The sequence below is a fragment of the Chiloscyllium plagiosum genome, unplaced genomic scaffold (genome assembly GCF_037043375.1).
Source record: "Chiloscyllium plagiosum isolate Xiang-an unplaced genomic scaffold, Cpla_swu_hap1 HiC_scaffold_32, whole genome shotgun sequence".
Lineage (NCBI taxonomy): Eukaryota > Metazoa > Chordata > Chondrichthyes > Orectolobiformes > Hemiscylliidae > Chiloscyllium > Chiloscyllium plagiosum.
The window spans coordinates 10,569,588-10,596,212 of record NW_028270170.1 but is presented as its reverse complement, the minus strand read 5'-3'; the positions used below and the strand labels follow the sequence as shown (position 1 = coordinate 10,596,212).

At 43.3% G+C, this 26,625-nt stretch overlaps 1 protein-coding gene across 2 annotated transcripts in view; it reads left to right on the top strand.

The window, feature by feature from the left end:
• The window catches only part of LOC122539796 (SH3 and cysteine-rich domain-containing protein 2-like), a 139,693-nt gene that overhangs the window by 85,935 nt on the left and 27,133 nt on the right, over positions 1-26,625 (top strand). For both annotated transcript variants that reach the window (XM_043674858.2, XM_087977774.1), the window contains exons 4-8: positions 6,065-6,146; positions 10,767-10,879; positions 11,521-11,599; positions 12,779-12,840; positions 20,847-20,944. In XM_043674858.2, the coding sequence (XP_043530793.2) occupies positions 6,065-6,146; positions 10,767-10,879; positions 11,521-11,599; positions 12,779-12,840; positions 20,847-20,944 (434 nt within the window). The remainder of the gene's footprint in view (positions 1-6,064; positions 6,147-10,766; positions 10,880-11,520; positions 11,600-12,778; positions 12,841-20,846; positions 20,945-26,625) is intronic.

Genomic DNA, 26,625 nt, shown 5'->3' with positions numbered 1-26,625 from the left:
AAATCAGCTGAGAGAAGGACATAGCTACATGCTCCCTGAATCAAAAAGTACGTGACTTCAATGATATGAGATAGTGAAGGAGCTGTTCTTGAGTTGAGGCATTCTCCCTCCAGGCGTCAGGTGGTAAGGGTTTGGCGAATACTGTATCCATTGCACCTGATGTGGTCTCCTCTACGTTGGGGAGACAGGATGCCAACTTGCAGATTGTTTCAGAGAACATCTCTGGGACACCCGTGCCAACCAACCCCACCGCCCTGTGGCTGAACACTTCAACTCCCCCACCCACTCTGGCAAGGGCATGCAGATCCTGGGCCTCCTCCATCGTCAAACCCTAACCACCTGACCATCTGGGAGAAGAACACCACCTCATACTCCACCTTAGGACCCTGCAACCACACGGGATCCATGTGGATTTCACCAGTTTCCTCATTTCCCCTCCTCCCACATTATCCCACATAGTCCCAAACCTCCAACTCAGCACTGCCCTCTTGACCTGTGCATCACCTTTCCCATGTTTTCCGCTCCATCCTCCTCTCCGACCTGTCACCTTCTCCTCCACCTTCATTTACCTATCGCAATCTAAGCTACCTTCCCCTCTACCCCATCCCCCTCCCATTTATCTCTCAGCCCCCTTGGGCCACAAGCCTCACTCCTGATGAAGGGCTTATGCCTGAAAAGTTGATTCTCCTGCTCCTCAGATGCTGCTTGGCCTGCTGTGCTTTTCCAGCACCACACTCTCAACAGTGAATGGAAAAGTCTGGGGAACATTGATGTACAGAGAGATCTGGGTGTTTAAGTCCATTTGTAACCTGAAGGTGGCAATACTGGTCAATAGAATGGTCAAGAAGGCATAGGGCATGCTTTCCTTCATTGGACAGGGTATTGCATACAAGAGGCAGCAGGTCATGTTACAATTTTGTAAGACTTTGGTTCAGCCACATTTGGAATACTGCACACAGTTCTGGTCGCCACATTACCAAAAAGGTGTGGATGCTTTGGAGAGCATGCAGAGGAGGTTCACCAGGATGTTGCCTGCTATGGAGGGTGCCAACTATGAGGAGAGGTTGAATAGAATTGGATTATTTTCATTAGAATAACAGAGGTTGAGGGGGGACCTGATTGAGGTCTACTAAATCATGAGCGGTATAGATAGGGTGGATAGCAAGAAGCATTTTTTCAGAGTGGGGGACTCAATTACGAGGGATCACTAGTTCAAAGTGAGAGGGGAAAAGTTTAGGGGAGATACATGGGGAAAGTTCTTTACGTAGAGGGTGGTGGGTGCCTGGAGCGTGTTGCCAGCAGTGGTGGTAGGGGTGGGAATGATAGCGTCATTTAAGATCTATCTAGATAGATAGATGAATGGGCAGGGAGCAGAGGGATACAATTGTTTTAAAAAATAGGTGACCGGTTTAAATAGAGGATCTGGATCTGCGCAGACTTGGAGAGCTGAAGAGCCTGTTCCTGTGCTGTAATTTTCTTCATTCTTTGTATCTGTTCATGAGACATTGTTGTCACTGGCAGTAAATATTAATCTAGATAACTCACCATTATACAATTCTAAGTATGAAATATGAACAAGCAACCTGGTAAATACAGGAATTAATTACACCTCTCTCTGATCTGTTTTGTAAGCAATAGTGGAATATGTCACCGAATTGTCAGTCAAGAACCAATTTAATTCATCAAATTTACTTACACTGGAGATTGATTAGTTCAGATCTAACTGGAAAAAAAACCCAACACTGATTATAGTTAACTGCCTCAATTGCTGCCAGACCTGTTGGTGTTTGGTTTAATGTATGAGCTCGTAGCTTCTCCCCGAGCTGTCATAATCATTATAGTACCCAGGGGCATCTATAAATCATGCCGTCTCTAATCATTATGTAAGCCTTTTATTATGGGCTGCTTTATTTTACTTAAAGTGACATGAATATCAGTTTTGACCTTTTGGTAGGATCTATTCATTTTCTTAGCAATTCTGCCTTCAGCACAAAGGAGTTACGTGACTGGTGTGGAGGATGAGAGAGAACTGTTAGTTGCAAACTGACAAGCTTTTCTAAGGTGGGTCGATCTTGTTTCTGGAGAGAAAGAAAAGCAAATATACCCAGGGGCAGTGCTTCCAGCCAAGTCAGTAGGAAATGTAAATGCCTTTTGTCAAAGAATGTGAGCTTGATTGGATAAATTCAATCCTAACAATTGTGTTTGCTTCAGTTGGCACAAGTGCAATTGTATCGCAAGTGGGAAATGCACGTATTGTAAATGGATTGTATAAGTCATGTTTAGATATATGCCTATTTCCACCTCCATCACCCAGTTTCACCCTTACCCAGCTCATCTGTTTCTGAACCACTCATTCATGCCTTCATTCCGCTCTCGAATTAACTCAATACGCTCTTCATTGGTCTCCCACAATCTACCCCCTCAAAACCTGAAACGATCTGCAACTCTGCTACCTGTGACCTTCTTGATTCCAGCTGACGTTAATACTGGACAAGTCAAAGCCCCAAAATTAAACCTGGCTTGATGAATCATATTTTGTTTCAATTTATTGAGGTTGCCTTTCTGAACATAGGCACACGTGGCTTCAGATGAAACAAACCAAGGTACCTAAAACGTAACACAGTTTGAGCAACTTCAAAATACAACAAAACCAAGCTTCCATTTACTCCCCCATACCACCACTTTACAGTTAATCAAATTCCAGAGAAACTTTCCTTCCCTGTCCAATCTGTGTATTTTGACTTAACTGCTTCTTCTCTGTTCAATTCCTTTTGAGTAGTGAGTCTTTTTGCTACTGAAAGCTTAAACTTTCTTAGTTTTTCAGTAATCTGGAGAGTTCTAACCAAACATCCTGGTCTGGAATTCACCCTTTCACTGAGGTAACTTATTTCCTCAACTACTATAACCAATCTCCTTTTTTCTCAGAGAGATTATACTTGTGCCTGACTTTAGGGTTTGCTCGCTGAGCTGTAGGTTTTTTATGCAGACGTTTCATTACCTGGCTAGGTAACGTCATCAGTGGTGACCTCCAAGTGAAGCGAAGCTGTTGTCTCCTGCTTTCTATTGACCTCAATAAAGTCTTCTTCAAATTGAACCCAGAATCCTTTTGAGCTAATTTTCAAAACAAAACTTGTTCATCTTTAGACTCTGCTTAAAGCTAATGGTTTGATCGATTTTTTTTTTTCCTCCTCTCTCCTGTTTTTGAACTGCTACAACATAAACAAAGTTCCATTAACACTCCTGGGGTCCACATGCTGCCTGATCCATAGTGGTTTTTAAAATCATTCTTCTGGAAAGGCTGATATAATTAATTTTTAAACCCCTTCCCAAAACAGCATCCACCGGCCATTACTTTGAAATCTGAACTTTAAAAGAAGTGATTTTTATTATATTTCACATCTTGCATTGCAACTCGCACTCAGTCTCATTAACCAACTATCCTGTACCTACTGATTTGAGAATTGGCTCTCAGTTGAAGTTAAAGTTCTCATTCTCATTTTCAAGTCCCTTCAGAGCCTCATTCTTTTCCATTGATATAATTTCCTGCAGAACTTCAATTCTCTGAGATATCTGCATTCCTTGAATTCTGACAGCTTATGCATTCCTTTGTAACTTGTGCCTTCAGCTGCCTGGACTTTAAGCTCTTGGGATATCCTATGTCCACCTCTCCACCTGGCCGTCCTCCTCTAAGACACTCCTTTTAAAGCCTATCTATATAGCCAACCTTTGGAGTGACATGGTGACTCAGTGGTTAATGCTGCTGCCTCACAGCACCAAGGACCTGAGTTCAATTCCTGCCTTGAGCAACTGGCGTGTGGAGTTTGCACATTCTCCCCGTATCTGCGTGGGTTTCCTCCGGGTGCTCTGGTTTCCTCCCACAATTGAAAGATGTACAGGTCAGATGAATTGGCCATGCTAAATTGCCCCTAGTGTTAGGTGCATTTGTCAGGGGTAAGTGTCGGGGAATGGGTCTGGGTGGGTTACTCTTCAGAGGGTCAGTGTGGACTTCTTGGGCTGAAGGGCCTGTTTCTATGCTGTAGGGGATCTAATATGTCCTCATGTGGCTTGGTTTTATAATGTTTGGTGAAGCACCTTGAGATATGCTATTAAGTCGAACTACTGTATAGATTTAAATTGTTAATTGCATATGTTCTAAATGTATGTATGGATAAATATGCTTTTACTCCTGTTATAGAGTACATATATCAGAACCATGTGTGCTAATGTCAGCAAGATTTGATTTTCTGAACACAACGATCAGGCCTATGAAGCCTGCTCTGCTAGTCCTGAAGAAGGGTTATACCTGAGATGTTGACTTCTCCACCTCCCAGATGCTGCCTGGCTTGCTGTGTTATTCCAGCCTCCAGCTTGTTTGCTAGTCAAAGATGGCTGATCTGATTACCATAACTTCCTGCCTGTCCATGATAATCTTTCACCTTCCTCACCTTAATGGATTTCCACTCCCTATATAAGTTCCCCTGGACAAGATTCTACAGTTGAAGACTGTGTATACAGGCAAAGTATTAAAACGCAGATGTTTCATTCTGAATTCAGCAACTGAAAGTGTTACATGCAAAATAAAATAAGACCAACTTCAGGGCTTTTCTTTATAATTTGAAGGTTTGTTTTCCCTTACTATCCTAAACCCCTCCAACTGCAATCTTGTAACATTTCTAACACATGATTACACAGCTATGTCAAAAACTGATTTTAAAATAGCCACTCTAGTGGTTTAATTCATGGGTCAAATCATGGTTTGTTTTAAATTACATGGGGAAGATTTTTTGCCACAATTATTTGTAATAATCTGAACATCAAATCTGTATGCTCTTGGATCTCTGTTCAAAGCTAATATCAAAATGATTTTGCTTCTCTAATAATCAACCCACTGACCAGATCTTACATTGGACACCTGTCTGAAATGAAGACCAAGGAGGAATTTAGTTTTCACGTTTTTACACTGTTTCCATTCCATTATGTTCACTTGATAATGTATTAAAGTTTTATCACATGACTTACAGGTCGTTCTGGTAAAACAGGCATTTCATCAATGCAAATTAGCTATAACATGATTGACAAATTGTGGATACTGTTTGAATAACACAAACTTTCTCCTGAATGAGTATAGTGATTTTCTATGACTATCTTCTGCAGCGCGATTTTCTATCGAGGATTTCCATAGTTCGATTTTTATCGCGTGAGGTTACAGAGGAATGCAGCTGTTATGTTATACCAGAAAGCCCTGTATTTACACTCATGAGGTAAAGCCCCACTAGGTTTCTGGAACTAAAATCCAACTTGGTGCAAAGTGCCTAATGTTGAATCAGCACTGTCCATTGTACACTATATTCATTTAAATGGACTCCATTGAGTGAGGTATATTCATTGTCCTGCTTCATCTCCTCATGTTCTTCCCACCAAAGTTTAACTTTATCATTCCCACAATGTAAAGAAGTGAAATTGGCCTGTGATTTGCTACAAAATCAGCTTACCACAACACTCTGTAGCAACAGGGTATACTATCTACAAGATGCACAGCAGATATTCACCAACTCCTTAAACAGCACCTCCCAAACCCATAGCCACTTGCATCTAGAAGGACAAGGGCAGCAGATACAAGGGAATGCCATCATTCTACATGTTCCCTTCTAAGTCACTTACCATCCTGACTTGGAAATATATCACTGTTTCTTCACTGTCACTGGAATTCTCTCCCTAAGAGCACTGGGGATCTACCTAGAGCATATAAACTGCAGTGGTTCAAGAAAGCAGGTTTTCAAGGGCAACTAGGGATGGGCAATAAATACTGGCTCAGCCAGCGCCCCCACGTCCCATGAGTGAATTAAAATAAATGTCATTGGTCACAAAGATCATGGGAGGAACAAATGGGACCGTAAATGGCAATATGATTAAATAGGATGATTTTAATGCAGGAACACATTCTAACAATGTGAAGCATGTGACTATCAATTCACTTGACTTCAAAGTCCTAAGATAACGATGCCAATAGTCACTGGTCATTTTAACCAGCATCTTCTTGCTTGTTTCATGTTACATTTCAAAGCCGATGGGATTCCGTCGAAATTTCAGCTCTCCACTTCTCATCCATGAACAATATGGATTTGTTAAGGAAGCCATGCCAATTGGTGAGTATATAGACACCCATTAAAAGCATCCATATGTAACATGATCTTTTGAAGCCCATCTTAACAAACCGATAATGTTGCAAGGTGAAAATAGTTCAGTTTAAGCATGCAATATTTAAGAACATAACTTGTAAAAACTTCTTCAAATTTCCTATTTCACCTTCTTTGCATTCTGATTTTACTTTTGTCTAAACACTCACCAGTGTCAATATTACTACCCCTTGCTATGGTTGCTAATTTCTGTTTATTTTGCCTCCTTTACTTTCTCTCTCTTTTTACATCTTTCACAAACAAATTTCTCTTTCCTGACAGCAAGATTCGCAGTGGACCTGTATACAGGATTCTGCCGATCTTAAGCTTTAAACAGTAGATCACTTGGCTTTGATCGATGGAGGTGCAGAGCCAATGGAGCTGAGTTTAACTTTAATGATGGGCAGCATTGCATACTTTTGCTCTTATTTCATAAAATGTATGCCATTCAGCCCCTCAAACCCAATGGGGCGAACTCTATATTCAGCTGATAGTGTAAAATAGGCAGTATTGTCTACAAACTAAGCTCTCGAGTCTGCTTCGCCATTCAATAAGATCATGGCTGAACTGTTTGTGTTTCAAACTCCTCTTTTCCACCTAGTCCGACAGTCTTTGAGTCTACTGCCAATCCACCTCTGTCAATAGAAGCACAAATCAGGGGAGGAGTATAATGGATGATTGATGTAATTCTTTTTCTTATTTCACATGCCTCCCAGAGTCACAATTACTCTCCGGTCTTTATCCATTTAATGTATTCCTTCTGAATAACTCTTCCCTGAAGTACAATTCTACATATCCTTCAGCCATCCTTCCTGTGGGCTAGGATGTGTCTGTTGACTGGTTGTGTAGGTACAACATGGTTCACTCTAAATCCAGTGTATCCACTGTTTTCTGACACTGGTTTAAAAAGTTTAAACCCTACAATGTTGAGGTGACCTCTGCTGCTCCCCAAGCTCAGATGTGGGCAACAGACAATTTTTATCATGTGGAATCGTGGTAAGTATGGATAGGATGGGTGGACGGGGTCTTTTCCCTGGGGTGGGGGTGTCTGGAATTGGGAAGCATAGGTTTGGGGTGAGAGGGGAAAGATATAAAAGAGGCTTAAGGGGCAACGTTTTCACACAGAGGGTGGTGCATGTGTGGAGCGGGATCCCTGAGGAGGTGGTGGTGGAGGCTAGTGCAGTTGCAACATTTGGGAAGCATCTGGATGAGTATATAGATGGGAGGGGTTTGGAGGGATATGGGCCAGGTGCTGGCAGGTGGGACTAGATTGGGGTGGGATAGCTGGTCGGCGTGGATGAGTTGGACCGAAGGGTCTGTTTCCATGCTGTACATCTCTATGACTCTACCTGTTGCCAGCATTCAGCACTGAAAATGTGTTGCTGGAAAAGCGCAGCAGGTCAGGCAGCATCCAGGGAACAGGAGAATCGACGTTTCGGGCATAAGCCCTTCTTCAGGAATGAGGCTTTTTTCATAAGCCCTTCTTCAGGATCATTCCTGAAGAAGGGCTTATGCCCGAAACGTCGATTCTCCTGTTCCCTGGATGCTGCCTGACCTGCTGCGCTTTTCCAGCAACACATTTTCAGCTCTGATCTCCAGCATCTGCAGACCTCACTTTCTCTGCCAGCATTCAGCACCCACAGTTTTCTTCTACAGTGGGACTGAGTTGTGGAACAAAGTTTCTAGAATCAACAATGCGCCTGTCTATAATACCAGGAGAGTCATGCCAATGGCATTAATTTAGCCCATATTCCCCGCACTTGCTTTGGTTTGTAATTAGTGTCAAATCAGCAGCCAACTGGCATAATAGTTACACTCATTGATTTGTACACCCACATGGATCAGGACTTTTGCCTTCATTAATAAAAAAACATAACAGACTCATTCCCTGCAAGTGGATGAGCAACTGGAGATTTTACATTGCTGCTGAAGTCAAACACCTACCTTCATTTTGTATACCTGTGTGTCCATATGACTTTTGCACCTTCTGTTCAGCTAATACGTCAATACCAGCTGCTCAGTCTGAGAGGTCTTATTCTATGGGAGTAGTGTTGAAGTTGTTGCATAGACGCCGTGGACCTAAACAGCTACCAGCTTCTTCCATATCTACCCTGATGAACACATCTGAGTCTTAGCCAGAACCTGACTCCTGTTTATATTCCCAAAATAAATGGTCAATCCTGATTTCATCAGCATTTTTAAATATAACAGCAGTTGTAGCATTCAACAGATTTAAACACAGTGTGAGGTAGGGAGCAATAACGAGGCAAAGACTAGGTTTTGTTACTGAGTTAATTATTAAATAAACAGAGGCTGTCAGCTTTGAGTTATGCTTTCAGCTGATCTCTTTCCACATGTCACACTCTCTGCAATTTATATTTGTTGTTCATTTGTAGTTTTAAAATCTTTCTGTACTCCACTGAGAAATAGCAAGTCTTGACTGTCTCGAATATGTGGGATCAACTCCAAGCCTTTAATTCTCTTAGAATTCTTACAGTAGGCTTGTGGATGTAGGCCAGTGGGTCATTTTCTACTTTCAGAAGGAGCTGTCAGCTTTCCACTTTTAAAGTAAAAATGGTATACGGACACTTTAGGCGCAGTGGTAGAAACATAGAATCCCAACAGTGTGGAAGCAGCCCATTTGACCTATTGAGTCCACACTGACCGTCCAAAGAGCATCCAACTCTATTCCTATAACCCTGCATTTCCTATGGCTAATCTACCTAGCCTGACACATCCATGAACCCTATGGGGCAATTTAGCATGGCAATCCACCTAACCTGCACATCTTTGGACTTTAGGGAGAAACCGGAGGAAACCCACACAGACACTGGGAGCATGTGCAAACTCCATACGGACAGTCACTGGAGAGTGGAATCGAACCTGGGGCTCTTTCACTGTGATGTAACAGTGCTAAGCACTGAGCCACCGTGCCATCAAAGAAGTAGTGTCCCTACCTCTGAGTCAGGAGGCCTGGGTTCAAGTCCCATCTGCTCCAGTGGTGTATAATTTCATCTCTCTGAATGGGCTCATTAGAAAATATCTATATCTAAAGTAAAAATGGTGAGAGGGAGGCTGGATGACTAATAATGAACAGAACAACTACAGACACTGAGGGTGAAAGAGGTCACTGACACTGCAGAACTGAACACTAATCCCTCGCTGGACTGACAGCTTTCAAATATCAACAAAACTACAAAGAAGCTTTTATGAAAGTGACATCAGATATAATATCAGAACATTGGACCTCTAGAAACACAACTTCGGGGAAAATCATTAATTTTAAATCAACTTGATTCAGTTTTATTTTGACGTGTTACTTTTATGATTTGTCAGATCTTCCCGTTATTGAGGGATTAGGAAAAACATTTAACAGTTTTAAAAGGCAAATAAATTATTTCCATTGGCAGGAAAGTCAGTAACCGAGAGGAATGTAGATTCAGGAAAATCGGTAGACGAGCCAGAGGGAGGTGTGACGGTGTTGGGGGTGTGGGGTGAGAATTTATTTTTTTCACCTGGGAGAGTTACAATCGGGAATTTACTGCCTGACAGGATAGTGTCAGATTCAGGTGGCTGAACACAAGCAGATTCAATAGTAACTTTCGAAGGAGAATTAGAAATATACTTGAGAAAAGGGAAAATTACAGGGCAATGGGGAAAGAGCAGGGGAGTGTGATTGAAATAGTTATTTAATCTATGTGCTGGCACAGGAATGATAGACTGAATGGTCTCTTAATGTGCTATAACCTAGTGTTGTGTGCCTTGGAATTCAGAAGGTCAAAGAGTGCTTTCTTCATAGTTTAAGATATTGTTGTGATAATAGTGATCATGGGCTATTGATATTCAACGTTTTTGTGGGCTGAGAATGGACAGATACTCACCAAAAATGGTTGCTGTGTTGATCTGACCAGGTTAAGCTAAACTTATTAAACCATTCCTAAATAAGCCTCAGTCTGAGCTGAAATTAATGTTATAGGAAAAGGCACTAATATACAGTTCAATATCTGTTGGTTTGATCCCTTATTCTCTGGAAGTTGAAAAATGAAAATCTCATCCACAAATTCGCCAGCTTAGAAAGACAGTGGAACTAGAACTGGAATATACGATGAACTATATTTCAGCAACCACGTTTGAGCATCAGAAGAGATGAGGAAAAATGGATTTGTAAGCAAGAACTAGAAGACTCCCTCTCATTCGCACACTCTTCTTTCTCATTCTCTCTCACTCGCTTTTGTTCTTTTTTACTTCTCTCTCTTTTATCTCTTATATTTCTTTCCCCTCTCATAAAAGTCAGTGCCCAGTGAAAAAGTAACTTGAAACAACAGACTTTCACAAAGGACTTGAGGATATCTGAAAACTTATGCCATTGCAACAGTCCAGACTCCGATCACTCTCACATTTCCAACACTCCTTTAAAAAAAACATTAAGCTGCAATTGAGTCTCACCTCTCTACCTCTAGTAAACACCCTCCCTTCTTTCTGAGCTTATTATCTGTTTTTGATGTTGCATTTTTATTATTCCTTCACATAAGAAAAAGTGCAGAGATTTCCTGATATGTTTTGACATCCGTCTCATGTTCTCTGTTTAAGCCACAAGCAGCAAAGTGGACCCAGTGTATGAAGCACTCCGATTTGGGACTTCTCTTGCCCAGATGAGCCGGTCAAGTTTTGGCAGTTTCTCTGAATCCCCGACAAGGCATTTGGTAAATATGAAATCTCTTACAGATGTGTTTGCCCAGAATCACGAGGGGCGCTACTCCAAAACATCCAGCCATGTAGTAGCTTCGACACACTTTTAATAATTTTTAACATCCAAAGCAGTGGCATATGAAAATGAGGGCCACTGTTACCACCATCAGTTACTATCTTCTATCTGGTGGCTTGACCAGATGATCCCAGCTGGATAGATACCAGAAAGAAAGTCTCAACATTGTGTTGATACTCTGCCCCGCAGTCCCACTATTGGATTTCAAAATTAGGGTGGGGTCTATTGATTTGCTGAGTTTGCAAACATGTCTTCAGTAATGGCTGTTACAGTCCCTCTGTCCCAAGGTAAACTCTCTCTTACCTATTTTACATCTTCATTGGAGTTTTTGGCTGTTTCTTCTTCATCAACTGTGGACTCCGTGCCCTTGTGATATGGAGTTTATCTATCTTGTGGATTCTCTAGTTGTATCTGAGCTGCATACGATAACTGGTCACATTGTTGTGACTTTGTGCCGTGGAGTTGCACATGTACATTTTACTACTCCCCAGTCCAATGTTCTGGCTTGAGACCTTGGGCAAAGAGTAAATGCAGAGTACTGCCTTTGATAGTGATGTTGCTTGCTCTGTTTTGATGCAGGGTGAAAATGGAGACATTGCTGAGGAGCCCGATGTCAGCACAAACTGTTCCAATGAGATTGAGATCCAGAAAGACACCAGTGAGTCTTACGAGAAACATACGAGGAACGGCTGAGGATCCTGGGATTGTATTCCATTGGAGTTTAGAAGATTAAGGGGAGATCTAATAGAAACTTACAAGATAATACATGGCTTGGAAAGGGTGGACGCTAGGAAATTGTTTCCGTTAGGCGAGGAGACTAGGACCCATGGACACAGCCTTAGAATTAGACGGGGTAAATTCAGAACAGAAATACGGAGACATTTCTTCAGCCAGAGAGTGGTGGGCCTGTGGAATTCATTGCCGCGGAGTGCAGTAGAGGCCGGGACGCTAAATGTCTTCAAGGCAGAGATTGATAAATTCTTGATCTCACAAGGAATTAAGGGCTACGGGGAGAGTGCGGGTAAGTGGAGTTGAAATGCTCATCAGCCATGATTGTATGGCGGGGTGGACTCGATGAGCCGAATGGCCTTACTTCCACTCCTATGTCTTATGGTCTTATCAGTTACCTACATTTGAAGTGAAGTCACTGCATCAAAGTGGCAGCCAGTTTGTACACAGCAAGGTGCAAACACATAGCAAAGTAATAATGGTCAGATAATCTGCTTCTGCTAATGTTGGTCGAGTAATAAATACTGACTATGCACTGGGGACTAGATATGGCACACTAAGATCAGGTGTGGGGCTTATATCACCATAACCTTCTGGATCAATGTACCAGCTCCAGAGGATCATTTAGTAACTTGGCACCCAGTGGTGTGAGAGATGTCAAATACTCAAATAATACACTTGGTAATGCTACAGTTAACCAATAAGAAAGGTTAAAGACAATGAAAGCAGAAGTTGCTGAAAAGGCCCAGCAGGTCTGGCAACATCTATGGAGAGAAACCAGTTAACATTGTGGTGCCAGTGACTCTTCCTCAGAACTGATAGTAGCGAGGAAAATGTGAGCTTTTACGCAGAAGATAGCGTGAGGGCGGGGGGATTAAATGATAGGTGGAGATGGAGTCCAAAGGGAGAGCAGAACAGTTGGACAGATAAAGGAGTGGAGAATGAATAGCCATTAGTGGACAATTGGTGGCTAACAATGGATGGTGTGTAAGAGAGGTTAAAGATTAAGCTGCCATAAATAGATTTTTATGATCATTATTTCCTTCTCTCTCTATTATATCTTTGTATCTGGCACCAACTATGTTTCCATGTTTTATTTCTGCTCAAGCGCCTTTGGAGAATGGAATTGTTGAAACAGAGGAAAAGAAAGACAACACAGTCCCCACTCAGGTAAATGCCATTGATTCTGGAAACTTAAAGGTGTATTAATACTGTATTTACATGATAGGTGAAGTGTTCATGCAGCCAAGTCAGGAGAGGACAGGTATCAAGCAGAAACCATAGCTGCAACAGAGAAGTGAGTCACTGTGGGCCCAGTCCCAGTGATCCTCATTTCCAGCTCAGCCCCTCAGACTTGTCAATGCGAAGAATTGTCATGGCAAGCCGTGAAGCCTCGTCACATTATAATAAATAAAAAGGTTGTGACTGCGGTTACATAATGAGGCCATCTTTCATATGGAGGGCTGTTTTCAAACTAATTTCTCACCAACAGTAAAAACGTAAATGAGGTTATTACTGCTCAGCCTGATAAGTTCCGTATTGGCAAATATCTATTTCTCTTGCTACTAATTAGAGCTTCTTGTTGCGAACACAGTGGTTTATTCTGTCCAAGGGACAATTTTCTCACAGTCAGTTATTAGTTAGTGACCAAGAAACATTCCCTGTCTTTCTTTGAGTTCCTCACAATGAAGCAGAATTTGTTGGAGAATCTTATCTTCTTCTATTCCCCAGAAGTTCAGTTTCCTTTGTACTCAGTTTGCAAAGTTTATGTACAGTGAGTGGCTGCCATTGTGATCCAGTGACAGCACAGGAGAAGCAATAGAGCATCTGCAACTCATTAATGGAGTCACGAGTGCGGTGCTGGAAAAGCACAGCCGGTCAGGCAGCATCCGAGGAGCAGGAGAGTCGATGTTTTGGGCATAAGCTCTTCATCAGGAATGAGCCTCATTCCTGATGAAGGATTTGTGCCCAAAATGTCGATTCTCCTGCTCCTTGGATGCTGCCTGACCGGCTGTGCTTTTCCAGCTCATTAATGGAGCCAACCGTCTACTTCCTCAGCTAAAGAACTTAGAGTAGAGAAAGATTGGAGGAGGAAGCTGAGAGAACTGGAATCAAATTGGATGCAGAAAAAGAAATAAAAGAGTGGGAATGATGGAGTTAAGAGATAGAATAGACAGCAAGAGTATAAAAGCACAGGAAATAGGAATCCATTCAGCCCATTCCAATACTTTTTAGACAGCAGATGTTTTTGAAAGTAAGAAATGCGTAACTTTTCAGTTTTCATTTTCTAGACCGAATCAAGCTATAAAAATTGGCGTTTTGACCACTATTAAGAATTGTGAGGTTTTGTGTGGACCATCCCGCAGCTCCATTGGTAGCTTCAGAGTTTGCAGCCCCTAGATTTTTGGTTTGTAACCTACTTGTGAACTGTGGTGTTTACCAGCAGGCAGACTGGCAGCCTGGTGTTGTGGGTGGGGGCTGAAGAGAAATGGAATAAGCAGATGGCACTGGTATGCAAGGGTGCTCTCCCGTTAGTCAGGTAGAGGGGAACATGGGCAGCCTTAGGGAGTGCTTCCCTTTTCAGCCAGAAATACCAAATCAACAGTGAGCCACTCCTCCCCCTTCCATCTGGAATGTTCCCTCCCACGTCCATCCTCCAGTGCTCCTCATATCCCTGAACGTTGGGTGATTGTAACGGCAGAGGGAGGTATATAATGCTGCTCGACCTTTTTGTTGCCAGAGAGTTGTACCTTGGCAACACGGGGTATGGTAGTTCCATGGTTACGTTACTCGATTAGTGACCCAGGAGTCTGGAATAAGGGCTTGAAAACATGAGGTCAAGTCCCTCCATTACAGATAGGGAATCAAAGTTCCATTAATTAAATAAAACAAGCAGGAATAACATAACCAAAAGCTAATGTTGGTAATGGCGACCTGCACATCGTCATTTTAAAATAAAAACCTGTCTGTTTCCCTACAATTCCCTGGAGAAGGAAATTAGTCAACATTTTGTCCCTTTAAAAGGGAGCAGCCCCTCATCAATGTGATCATCTCCCACCAGCCTAACAAGCTGATCTGGGATGGGCAGTAAACTTTGACCTTGCCAATGGTATTCAAGAGTGAATTCACAAATACCTAGAATGGACAGGCTGCCTTGTTTCATATAATCCCACAGTGTGGAAACAGACCAACTGGCCCAGCAAGTCCACACCAACTCTCCAGAGAGTATTCCACCCAAACCCCTACCCTATATTTTCCCCTGACTAATGCACTTAGCCTACATATCCCTGAATACTATGGCCAATTTAGTGTGGCCAATTCACCTAACCTGCACATCTTTGGACTGTGGGAAGAAACCAGAGCACCCAGAGGAAACGCACGCAGATACTGGGAAAATATGCAAACTCCACACAGATAGTTCCCCGAGGCTGGAATCGAACCTGGTCCCTGGCGCTATAAGGCAGCAGTGCTAACCACTGAGCCACCATGGGAAGGCTGGACAGGCTTGGCGCCTATTTGTTGGAGTTTAGGAGAATAAACAGTGACAATTGAAACATACAAGATCCTAAGGGAGTTTTGACAGGGTGGGTGTGGAAAGGATGCTTCCTGTTTGGGAAAATTTAAAATTAAGTGTCATCTCTTTAAGACAGAGTTGAGAACATTTCTCTGACAGAGTATAGTGAGTCTTTGGAATTCTCTTTCTTAAAAGGTGATGGAAACAGAATCCTTGAATATTTTTAAAGCAATGGTAGATGGATTCATAATAAACAGGGCATGGAAGATCATCAGGGTAATAAGAATGTGGGATGATCTTATTAAACTTTATAGTAAGCTTATGGGGGTGAATGGCATATTCATATGTTTGCACATTAATTACAAACATCAGGTGATGTATTGTGTTGGTCTCGTGGGCAGTGTCTGTCCCTCTGAACCAGATGTCCTGGAGTTGGAACTGAACCTGGGACATGATGGCCATGGAAGATGTGTTCATGAAATGGCCAAGTTGAGTATTAATCTGTAAAACCTTCCTGTATTACTATGACAGAGGTAAACTAATCTCCTGGTCAGTTAATCTTGATGTGGGGTGATTTCCAGCAAGTTGAAGCTTCTGTCTTATGATCTATTCCAGGAAAAGTAACTGTTGAAACAGTGCCACTTACACTCAGGAGAGGAAAGGATGTGATAGATTTTGTTTCAAAAGCCTTTTAACGAAAAGTAACGTGATTAAATTGTATGCTAACTCTGCAGCAGTTTATTTGCAGTAGTGCAGCTTGACTCCACCATCTCCCTGTAGATGTTTATTTGGAAAGTAAAAGGATATATGGAGAAAGAACAGCAAATTAACACCAACTGCAACTAATGAAAGGCCAAAGTAGCTTATTCTGACAAAAAGCCTGTTTCGATGTTGTAATCAAACTAAGTCTATAATCCTAGAAGAGGTCACATTTTTAGGTATCAATAATTAGAATATAGGAGATGGAATATTTGAGTGAAATCTCAATAAAGTTAAGGAAACCAGTGTGCCCCAAGAGATTACAATACCGTTCAGTAATGAAAGAGGTGTCAAAATGAGCAAACCTCTCCATACATTCCCATTAGCTCCAGTGTGGAGAACGCTATCAAGATGCATGCTATTAATTCCCCGCATCCACATTAAGGTACAAGAACATGAAAGGAAAAAGTCTCTCAATTGTATGGCATCTTTCAGAACTGTCAGACATTCCAAAGCGTTTTACTGCAAATGACGTTCTGTTTTGAAATGTGGTTGCTGCTATAATTCAGGAGATGTGACAAACAACTTGCGTAGAGCAAGGTCTATTAAACAGGAAAGAGAGATTCCATTTTTCTGCTGCTGATTTGAGGGGTACATAGTGGCCATGGCCTGAGGGATAATTCTCCTGCACTGTTGTGGGCTCCTTTAAATCTTCCTGAGGGGGCTCATGGTTTAATGCCTCTGATAAAAGATGGCACTGCTAACTCCCTGCCGTGTCAACCATGATTGCTGCCTGAAGGAATGCAATGACCTTGTGGTATTATTGCTAGACTATTAAACCAGGGACACAAATAATGTTCTGGGAACCTGGGTTCAAATCCCACCATAGCCACTGGTGGAATTTGAATTCAATAAAAATCTGAAATTCCGAATTTAATAATCACAAAACCATTACCATTTGGGGGGGTGGGGAAACACCTTTAGAGAAGGAAATCTGCCATCCTCATCTGGACTAGCCTACATGTGACTCCAGACTGATGGCAATGTGGCTAATTTTTAACTGCCCTCTGGGACAATTAGGGATGGGCAATAAAAGTCGACATCTTGTGAATGAATTTTTTTTTTAAAGTCCTGGAGTCAGACTTGAACTCTCCACCTTCTGACTTAGTGGTACAAGTGCTACCCCGTTGGCAGATATGAATGATTTGAACTTGGCAAAACTGTAGTTAACCAAATCACCACTCTGAGCTTTGGATAACTTTGAACATGGGATTGCATGAGTCCTTTGTAGGTTAGAAATAGGAGAGTAGAGGTCATACTGCTGGGAGTGTTTTATGGGCCTCCGCAAAGTTTCAGGGATGTGGGGGAGAGGATTGGCAAATAGATTCTGGGCGGGAGTGAAAGGAACAGGGTGGTGATTATGGGGGTCTTTAACTTCCCCAACATTGACTGGAAATGCTATAACTCTAGTACGTCGGATGGATCCGTTTTTGTTCAATGTGTGCAGGAGGGTTTCCTAACACAGTATGTCGAAGGGCCAACAAGAGGGGAGGCCACACTGGATCTGGTGCTTGGTAATGAACCAGGCCAGGTGTTTGATTTAGTGGTAGGTGAGCACTTTGGACAGAGTGACCATAATTTGGTTATGTTTAGTTTAGCGATGGAAAGGGATAAGTACATGCCACAGGGCAAGAGTTATAGATCAGGGAAGGGCAATTATAATGTGATTAGACAAGACTTAGGAGGCATAGAATGTGGAGCAAAATGCAGGGGATGAGGACAATCAAAATGTGGAGCTGGTTTAAGGAACAGATATTGTGTGTCTTTGATAGGTATGTCCCTGTCAGGCAGGGAGGAAGTGATAAGGTAAGGGAACCGTGGTTTACTAAAAACAAATTGTATCTCTTGATAAACGGAAGAGGGAGGCTTATGTGACGTTGAGGTGAGATGGTTCAGATGAGGCAATGGAGAGTTACAGAGTAGCTAGGAAGGTTTTAAAGAAAGAGTTAAGAAGAGCATGGTCGGGATATAAGCAGTCTTTAGCAGATAGAATAAAGGAGAACCCTAAAGCTTTCTATAGATATATGAGGAATAAAAGGATGATGAGGGTAGGAATAGGGCCTGTTAAAGACAGAAGTGGGAAGTTATGTGTAGACCCTGCGGAGGTTGGAGAGGTGCTAAATGACTCTTTCTCCTCTGTTTTCACTCAGGAAAACCTCCATGGAGTTTTTTGAGAAGGTGACCAAGCATGTGAATGAGGGTAGGGCAGTTGACGTGGTATACATGGACTTCAGTAAAGCCTTTGATAAGGTTCCACATGGTAGGCTGTTGGAGAAAATACAGAGGCATGGGATTGAGGGTGATTTAGCAGATTGGATTAGAAACTGGCTTTCTATAAGAAGACAACGAGTGGTGGTTGATGGGAAATATTTAGCCTGGAGTCCAGTTACTAGTGGTGTGCCACAAGGATCTGTTTTGGGACCACTGCTATCTGTCATTTTTATAAATGACTTAGACACAGGCATAGATGGATGTGTTAGTAAGTTTGCAGATGACACCAAAGTCCGTGTGGTAGTGGACAGTGTGGAAGAATGATGTAGGTTGCAGGGGGATTTGGATAAACAGCAGAACTGGGCTGAGAGGTGGCAAATGGAGCCCAATGCAGATAAATGTGAGGTGATTCACTTTGGCAAGAATAACAGGAAGGCAGAATACTGGGTCAATGGAAAGATTTTTGGCAGTGTGGATGTGCAGAGGGATCTTTGAGTCCATGTACATGGATCCCTGAAAGTTACCACCAGGTTGATAGTGCTGTTAAAAAGGCATACGGTGTGTTAGGTTTTATTGGTAGAGGGATTAAGTTCCGGAGCCGTGATATCATGCTGCAACTATACAAAACGCTAGTGTGGCCTCACTTGGAGTGTTGTGTGCAGTTCTGGTCACCCCGTTACAGGAGGGATGTGGAAGCATTGGAAAAGGTGCAGAGGAGACTTACCAGCATGTTGCCTGGTCTGGTGGAAGGTCTTATGAGGAAAGGCTGAGGGACTTGGGTCTGTTCTCATTGGAGAGAAGAAGGTTAAGAAGAGATTAATAAAGACATACAAGATGATCAGAGGATTAGATAGGGTGAACAGTGAAAGTCTTTTTCCTAGGCTGACGACATCTGCTTGTACGAGGGGGCATAATTACAAATTGAGGGGTGATAGATTTAAGATGGATGTCAGAGGCAGGCTCTTTACTCAGAGTGGTAAGGGCGTGGAATGCCCTACCTGCCAATGTAGTTAACTCAGCCACATTAGGGAGATATAAACAATCCTTAGATAAGCACGTGGATGGTGATGGGATAGTGTTGAGAATGGGCTTAGATTAGTTCACAGGTTGGCGCAACATCGAGGGCCGAAGGGCCTGTTCTGTGCTGTATTGTTCTTTGCTCTGTGTACAGTAGAACAAGGAGGAGTTGATTCTCTGTATTCATCATCATCTCATCCAATCAGACTTGACCTGGCCAAGCAGTTTGGCCCCAGTGTGTTTGCTTTTCATTAATTGGTTTATTTGTCTTGCCTGAACTTCATAAGCCTTACAGAGACTGGTAAAAGATTGTCATTGATCATTATGAGTGGATAAATCTTAAATCAGAGTATCTTCAGTTCGTAGCAGCACTTTAGAGATCTGTTCTCATTTCAGAACACAGTTGGTTCTGGTTAGATGGATGTTTCTTCAACATGAATTTGCTTTAATGCGATTGAAGAATTTAGACTATTACTTGGCAGGGTGGCTTAGTGGTTAGCACTGCTGCCTCACAACTCTAGGGACCTGGGTTCGAATTCAACCTCGGGTGATTGTCTGTGTGGAGTTTGCACATTCTCCCCGTGTCTGTGTGGGTTTCCTTTCACAGTCCAAAGATGCGCAGTTTAGGTGAATTGGCTGTGCTAAATTGCTCATAGTGTTGAAGGATGTATAGATTAGGTGCATTAGTCAGGGGTAAACATAGGGTAGGGGGAATGGATCTGGGTGGGTCACTCTTTCAAGGTTCGGTATGGATTTGTTGGGTCGAAAGGCCTGTTTCCACACTGTAGGGATTCTATGGTTTGTAGAACATGAACTTTCCTAACCAGTATTGACTATACTGAGATTCCAGCCCCATTGGTTGAAATGATGAGGGTACTGCAGAACGTTCTTGTAATGCGCGATCGCATGAGAACGGAACTATCATGTTATATCAGAACAGACTGCAGTTTGGATTTCAAGTTTGTGTGATCCTTGAGGCATCACAGAATCATAGAATGGCTACAGCACAGGAGGAAGTCATTCAACCCTTTCCATTTCTGCTAGTGCTTTGGAAGTGCTACTCTGCCATTTCCCCTGTCCCACCTTGTGGCATTACAATTCTTTTCTCTTCAGGTGTGTATCAGATTCCCTTTTAAATTTCACAATTGAATCTACATCCACAACACACTATATTCCACTGTTTTTTTAAAAGAAATTCCTCATGTGCTTCCTTTGTCAATTTGCACCTTTGATTATCGATCTTTGTGACAATGGTAACAGTTTTAATCTATTCTGTCTTGACCCATTGTGACTTTGAACATCTCTATCCAATCTTCTCTTAACCATGGTATGTAACCAACATAGCTTAAGCTATGTAAGTACATCTTCAGCCATATTGAAAGAGTTGTTGGTTTATATATTTTTGATGCAGCCGTGGATTTGAAAATGATTGCCATCATTATTAATTTTCATTTTGAGATTGCGAGTTAGAGGTACCGTACGGAATGAACTATAAAAGCAGAAACTCTACTAGTCATTGGAACTGAATATTGAGCAGAGTATATGTTCCATCCATTCACAAGATAGATTTCTAACTCTTTATCTCTTGATTCTTTGCTGTAGCAGGGAGCCAAGCATTTTGAAATTTCCCCATCTTGCTTAAAGCTCACTTTCTGAATTCCTGTCCATCCTGTAGGTTAGGAAGCTCTCCATGCGTAAGGATATGCTACAGATGCACACGTATGTGGCTCTCTACAAGTTCATCCCTCAGGAGCACAATGACCTGGAGCTACAGTAAGTACATTGTTACCTGTACAGTGTGAAATCCCACTCCATAAAGCCCAGCAAGAAAAGGCAGTGGTTTGGGTCACTCCCCATCAGGTTTTCTTGTTTCCCCAGACTCAGAAAGGCACTGATTCTGTATGCTACACTATAATACAGGCACTATCAGCAACACTCTGTTCAAATGGGTTCTTCCCACAGCTGTGCCTAAACACCAAAAGCAAAGCTTTCAACTATGGACAATTCCGTACTCAATAACTTTCATTTCGACGGTCTGTTTTACATAGTAACAGAGGGTAAGGTATTTCAACAAGTAATTACCAAGCAACATTTGACACTACTGTATAAGGAGATATTCGTACCACTGACCAAAAGCTTGCTCATGTAGAAACATTCTTAAGAGTACCTTAAAGGAGAAGGGATTTACAAAGGGATTTCAAGGTTATCCTTTATGCAGTGGTCACTGGATAGAAAGGGATGGACAGGATTTTTCCACTCACACCCTTGGGGAAATGAAGCCAATGGTAATGGTCTACTGTTGCCTGCATTGATTTCAGCAACCTCCGCTCAGTCAGAATGTCTTCCATTCTCTGTCGTTCAGGGAGTGACTCTACTCTGAACAGCATCATTTTAATTCTAATTTCATTCTAATAGCAGCAAGATTGTAAATGATGATTTTGTGTGTTCTAAAATAGTGGGTGGAAGCTTTTTTGGAAAGTTTCTAAGGGCTGTGACTTGCAAAATAAGTTTTTTTTTATTTTGGCGTCACCTCACCTGCCTTATATCCTATAACAATTCATTTTCAATTCCCAGCTACATAGGGATGACTTGATTGCTGGCTGTATTTATATGGAGAAAGTGAGGGGTGCAGATGCTGGAGATCAGAGCTGAAAATGTGTTGCTGGAAAAGCGCAGCAGGTCAGGCAGCATCTAAGGAACAGGAGAATCGACATTTCGGGCATAAGCCCTTCTTCAGGAATGAGGAAAGTGTGTCCAGCAGGCTAAGATAAAAGGTAGGGAGGAGGGACTTGGGGGAGGGGCGTTGGAAATGCGATAGGTGGAGGGAGGTCAAGGTGAGGGTGATAGGCCGGAGTGGGGTGGGGGCGGAGAGGTCAGGAAGAAGATTGCAGGTTAGGAAGACGGTGCTGAGTTCGAGGGATTTGACTGAGACAAGGTGGGGGGAGGGGAAATGAGGAAACTGGTCTTCGACACGGTCCTGTCCCCCTTAGTCCAAGAACTCCCCACCTACGTTCGGGACACTACCCACGCCCTCCACCTCCTCCATGATTTTCGCTTCCCCGGTCCCCAACGCCTTATCTTTACCATGGACATCCAGTCCCTGTACACCTCCATCCCCCATCACGAAGGACTTAAAACCCTCCGCTTCTTCCTTTCCCACCATACCAACCAGTACCCTTCTACTGACACCCTCCTTCAACTGACTGAACTGGTCCTCACCCTGAACAACTTCTCTTTCCAATCCTCACACTTCCTCCAAACCAAAGGAGTAGCCATGGGCACCCGCATGGGCCCCAGCTATGCCTGCCTGTTCGTAGGATATGTGGAACAGTCCATCTTCCGCAGCTACACTGGCACCACCCCCCACCTTTTCCTCCGCTACATCGATGACTGTATCGGCGCTGCCTCGTGCTCCCACGAGGAGGTTGAACAGTTCATCCACTTTACCAACACCTTCCACCCCGACCTCAAATTCACCTGGACCGTCTCAGTCTCCTCCCTCCCCTTCCTAGACCTTTCCATTTCTATCTCGGGTGACCGAATCGACACGGACATTTACTATAAACCGACCGACTCCCACAGCTACCTAGACTACACCTCCTCCCACCCTGCCCCCTGTAAAAACGCCATCCCATATTCCCAATTCCTTCGTCTCCGCCGCATCTGCTCCCAGGAGGACCAGTTCCAAAACCGTACAACCCAGATGGCCTCCTTCTTCAAGGACCGCAATTTCCCGCCAGACATAGTCGACGATGCCCTCCACTGCATCTCTTCCACTTCCCGCTCCTCCGCCCTTGAGCCCCGCCCCTCCAATCGCCACCAGGGCAGAACCCCACTGGTCCTCACCTACCACCCCACCAACCTCCATGTACAACGTATCATCCGCCGTCATTTCCGCCACCTCCAAACGGACCCCACCACCAGGGGTATATTTCCCTCCCCTCCCCTCCCCTATCAGTGTTCCGAAAAGACCACTCCCTCTGTAACTCCCTCGTCAGGTCCACACCCCCCACCAACCCAACCTCCACTCCCGGCACCTTCCCCTGCAACCGCAAGAAATGCAAAACTTGCGCCCACACCTCCCTCCTTACTTCCCTCCAAGGCCCCAAGGGACACTTCCATATCCACCACAAATTCACCTGCACCTCCACACACATCATCTATTGCATCCGCTGCACCCGATGTGGCCTCCTCTATATTGGGGAGACAGGCCGCCTACTTGCGGAACGTTTCAGAGAACACCTCTGGGATACCTGGACCAATCAACCCAATCACCCCGTAGCCCAACACTTTAACTCCCCCTCCCATTCCATCAAGGACATGCAGGTCCTTGGACTCCTCCATCGCCAGACCATGGCAACACGACGGTTGGAGGAAGAACGCCTCATCTTCTGCCTGGGAACCCTCCAACCACAAGGGATGAACTCAGATTTCTCCAGTTTCCTCATTTCCCCTCCCCCCACCTTGTCTCTGTCAAATCCCTCGAACTCAGCACCGCCTTCCTAACCTGCAATCTTCTTCCTGACCTCTCCGCCCCCACCCCACTCCGGCCTATCACCCTCACCTTGACCTCCCTCCACCTATCGCATTTCCAACGCCCCTCCCCCAAGTCCCTCCTCCCTACCTTTTATCTTAGCCTGCTGGACACACTTTCCTCATTCCTGAGGAAGTGCTTATGCCCGAAACGTCGATTCTCCTGTTCCTTAGATGCTGCCTGACCTGCTGCGCTTTTCCAGCAACACATTTTCAGGCTGTATTTATATCCCTATTTATACGCATCTGTTGTATCATATTCCCCAAGGGACACAACATTGTCATGGTAACATCACTAGATTCTAGTAATCCAGACTGCCAGGCCAGGCCAGTACTCTGGGGAGATGAATTTAAATACAATTAATAACTCCAGATGATAAAGCTTGTCTCAGTAATGGCAACCACAAAAAGTATCATCTGATTTGCTAATGCCCTTTAGGGAAGGAAATCTTCCATTCTTACCTGGTCTTGTCTACATTTGACTCCAGACCCACAACAATGTTGTGACATCACACACAGTCTTGGCAGAGCATAGGACTGCTCTCTCATTACAGACAGACAACAGGTCATGATTTAACCATTCCTCAGGCAAGGGGAGAGATTGAAAAAGAAAGTCCTTCATGTTAACTCAGTCGGTGATGGGAACCGAACCCACACTGTTAGCACCACACTGCTTCACAAACCAATTGCGCAGCCAACTGATGTAAACTGGCTGTTATTAACTCTGAAATGACCTATAGCAATCCACGTGGTTTAAAGGCAGTTAGGAAGGGACAACATATGCTGGCCCTGTCAGCAATCCGACCAAAGAATTAAAATAAAATCCAAACAAGTATTGACTGCTCTCCCTTTGCTCATACTTTACAAATAATTTTAATGATGATATGAAGCAGGCCTGCCCCACTAAGGAAACAACTTTTTTGATTTTATTAATTCACAGGTTATGGGTGATGCTGGCCGGGTCAGCATTTTATTGCCCATCCCTAGTTGCTCCTTTGAGAAAGTGGTGATAAACTGCCTTCTCGAACCGCTGCGGTTCACCTGCTGTGGGTTGACCCACAATGCTGTTAGAGAGGGAATTCCAGGATTTTCACCCAGAGAGATGGGACGAATGGTGTTATATTTCTAAGTCAGGATGGAGAGTGATTTTGAGGGGAAATTGCAGGTGCTGGTGATTCCAAATTTCTATCCTTTTCCTTCTGGATGGTGCATTTCTGCTGTAGCAGGAAAAAGACTTGTACAATTCAGTGTAAAACAACTGCTCATAAATAGCAGAGGGCAGTTAGTAATCTGTTGGTTTTTGGAATCCAGCTCGACAATAATCCAGCACAAAATGAGACCCCCTTGCACTTGCTCTCTCTTTTCCTGAAAGATTATTAGGCATTTGTAAGAAAGGCTGTCAAATCACAATGCAACATCATAATTGTATAACAGAGGAGAACTGAATTTAAGATATCAATATATGTACCTATGTTTACATTTATCTATATAATCCCTTCAGACTGCACCACGCACTGAAATAGGTTGGAAGTGAACAATGTGGCTTGGAAGTTATTTGTAGCTACCTCTGCTCCACTGCATTACTGTGCTGGAAACCTGACTGAGAGTTCACTGCTTTGCTTTTTCTGCTGCACCAGCATCATCCAGGGCTTATAGAGTCATAGAGATGTACAGCACAGAAACAGACCCTTCAGTCAAACTTGTCCATGCCACCCAGATATCCCAACCTAATCTAGTCCCACTTTGCCAGCGCCCAGCCCATATCTTTCCAAACCCTTCCTATTCATTTACCCAATCAAATGCCTTTTAAATGCTGCAATTGTACCAGCCTCCTGCACTTCCTCTGGCAGCACATTCCACACACGCACCACCCTCTGCATGAAAACATTGCCCCTTAGGTCTCTCTTCTATCTTTCCCCTTCACCCTAAACCTATGGTCTCTAGTTATGGACTCCCCCACCCCAGGGAAACGACCTTGACTATTTATCCTATCCATCCCCCTTCATGATTTTATAAACCTCTGTAAGGTCACAGCACAGTCTCCGAAGCTCCAGGAAAAACAGTCCCAGCCTACTCATGTCTCCCGAAAGCTCAAACCCTCCAAAACTGGCAATACCCTTGTAAATCTTTTCTGAACCCTTTCAAGTTTCACAACATCCTTCCAATAGGAAGGAAACCAGAATTGCACATAATATTCCAAAAGTGGCCTAACCAATGTCCTGTACAGCCGCAACATGACCTCCCAACTCCTATATTCAGGTCTCTCTGTATTCCTCTAATTCTGACCTCTTGCACATGCCCTATTTTCATCTTTGGTCACTATGTCTTTAGTTGCCTGGACACAAAGTGCTGGAATTTCATCTCTTCCTCTTTGAACTATTTTTGGGTAACTGTCCACATATCTCCTTAACTCTATTAGTTTTTGGCTATTTCCATGATATGGAGGACCTTGAGGCATTTTATTCAAAGCTGTTGGAGAATATCCATCTTGCAGCATTTTTCTCGCTAATTCTCCGGCTGTGGGTATCGTTGGAAAGATTGATATTTCTTACTCAGTACAAATTGGGCCTGGGATGGGGGCGTGAGTGCTTCTTGAACAAATGCAATCCTTATGGGGAAAGTTTGAAGTTTTGACTCAACAATGTTAAATACGAAGGAACAGTCAGGATGAGGTGTGGCTTGGGAGGGAGAGGGAAGAGGTCAGAAGGGGGTGGGTGATCTCATGCACCTAGCAGCCTTGTTATTCCAGCTAGTGAATGTCCCAGGCTTGGGAGGTAGGAAGCAGAGTCAGAGAGTTATACAGCACAAAAACAGACCCTTCGGTCCAACCCGTCCATGCCGACCAGTTATTCTAAATTAATCTAGTCCCATTTGGACCATATCCCTTTAAACCCTTCCTATTCATATACCCATCCAGATTT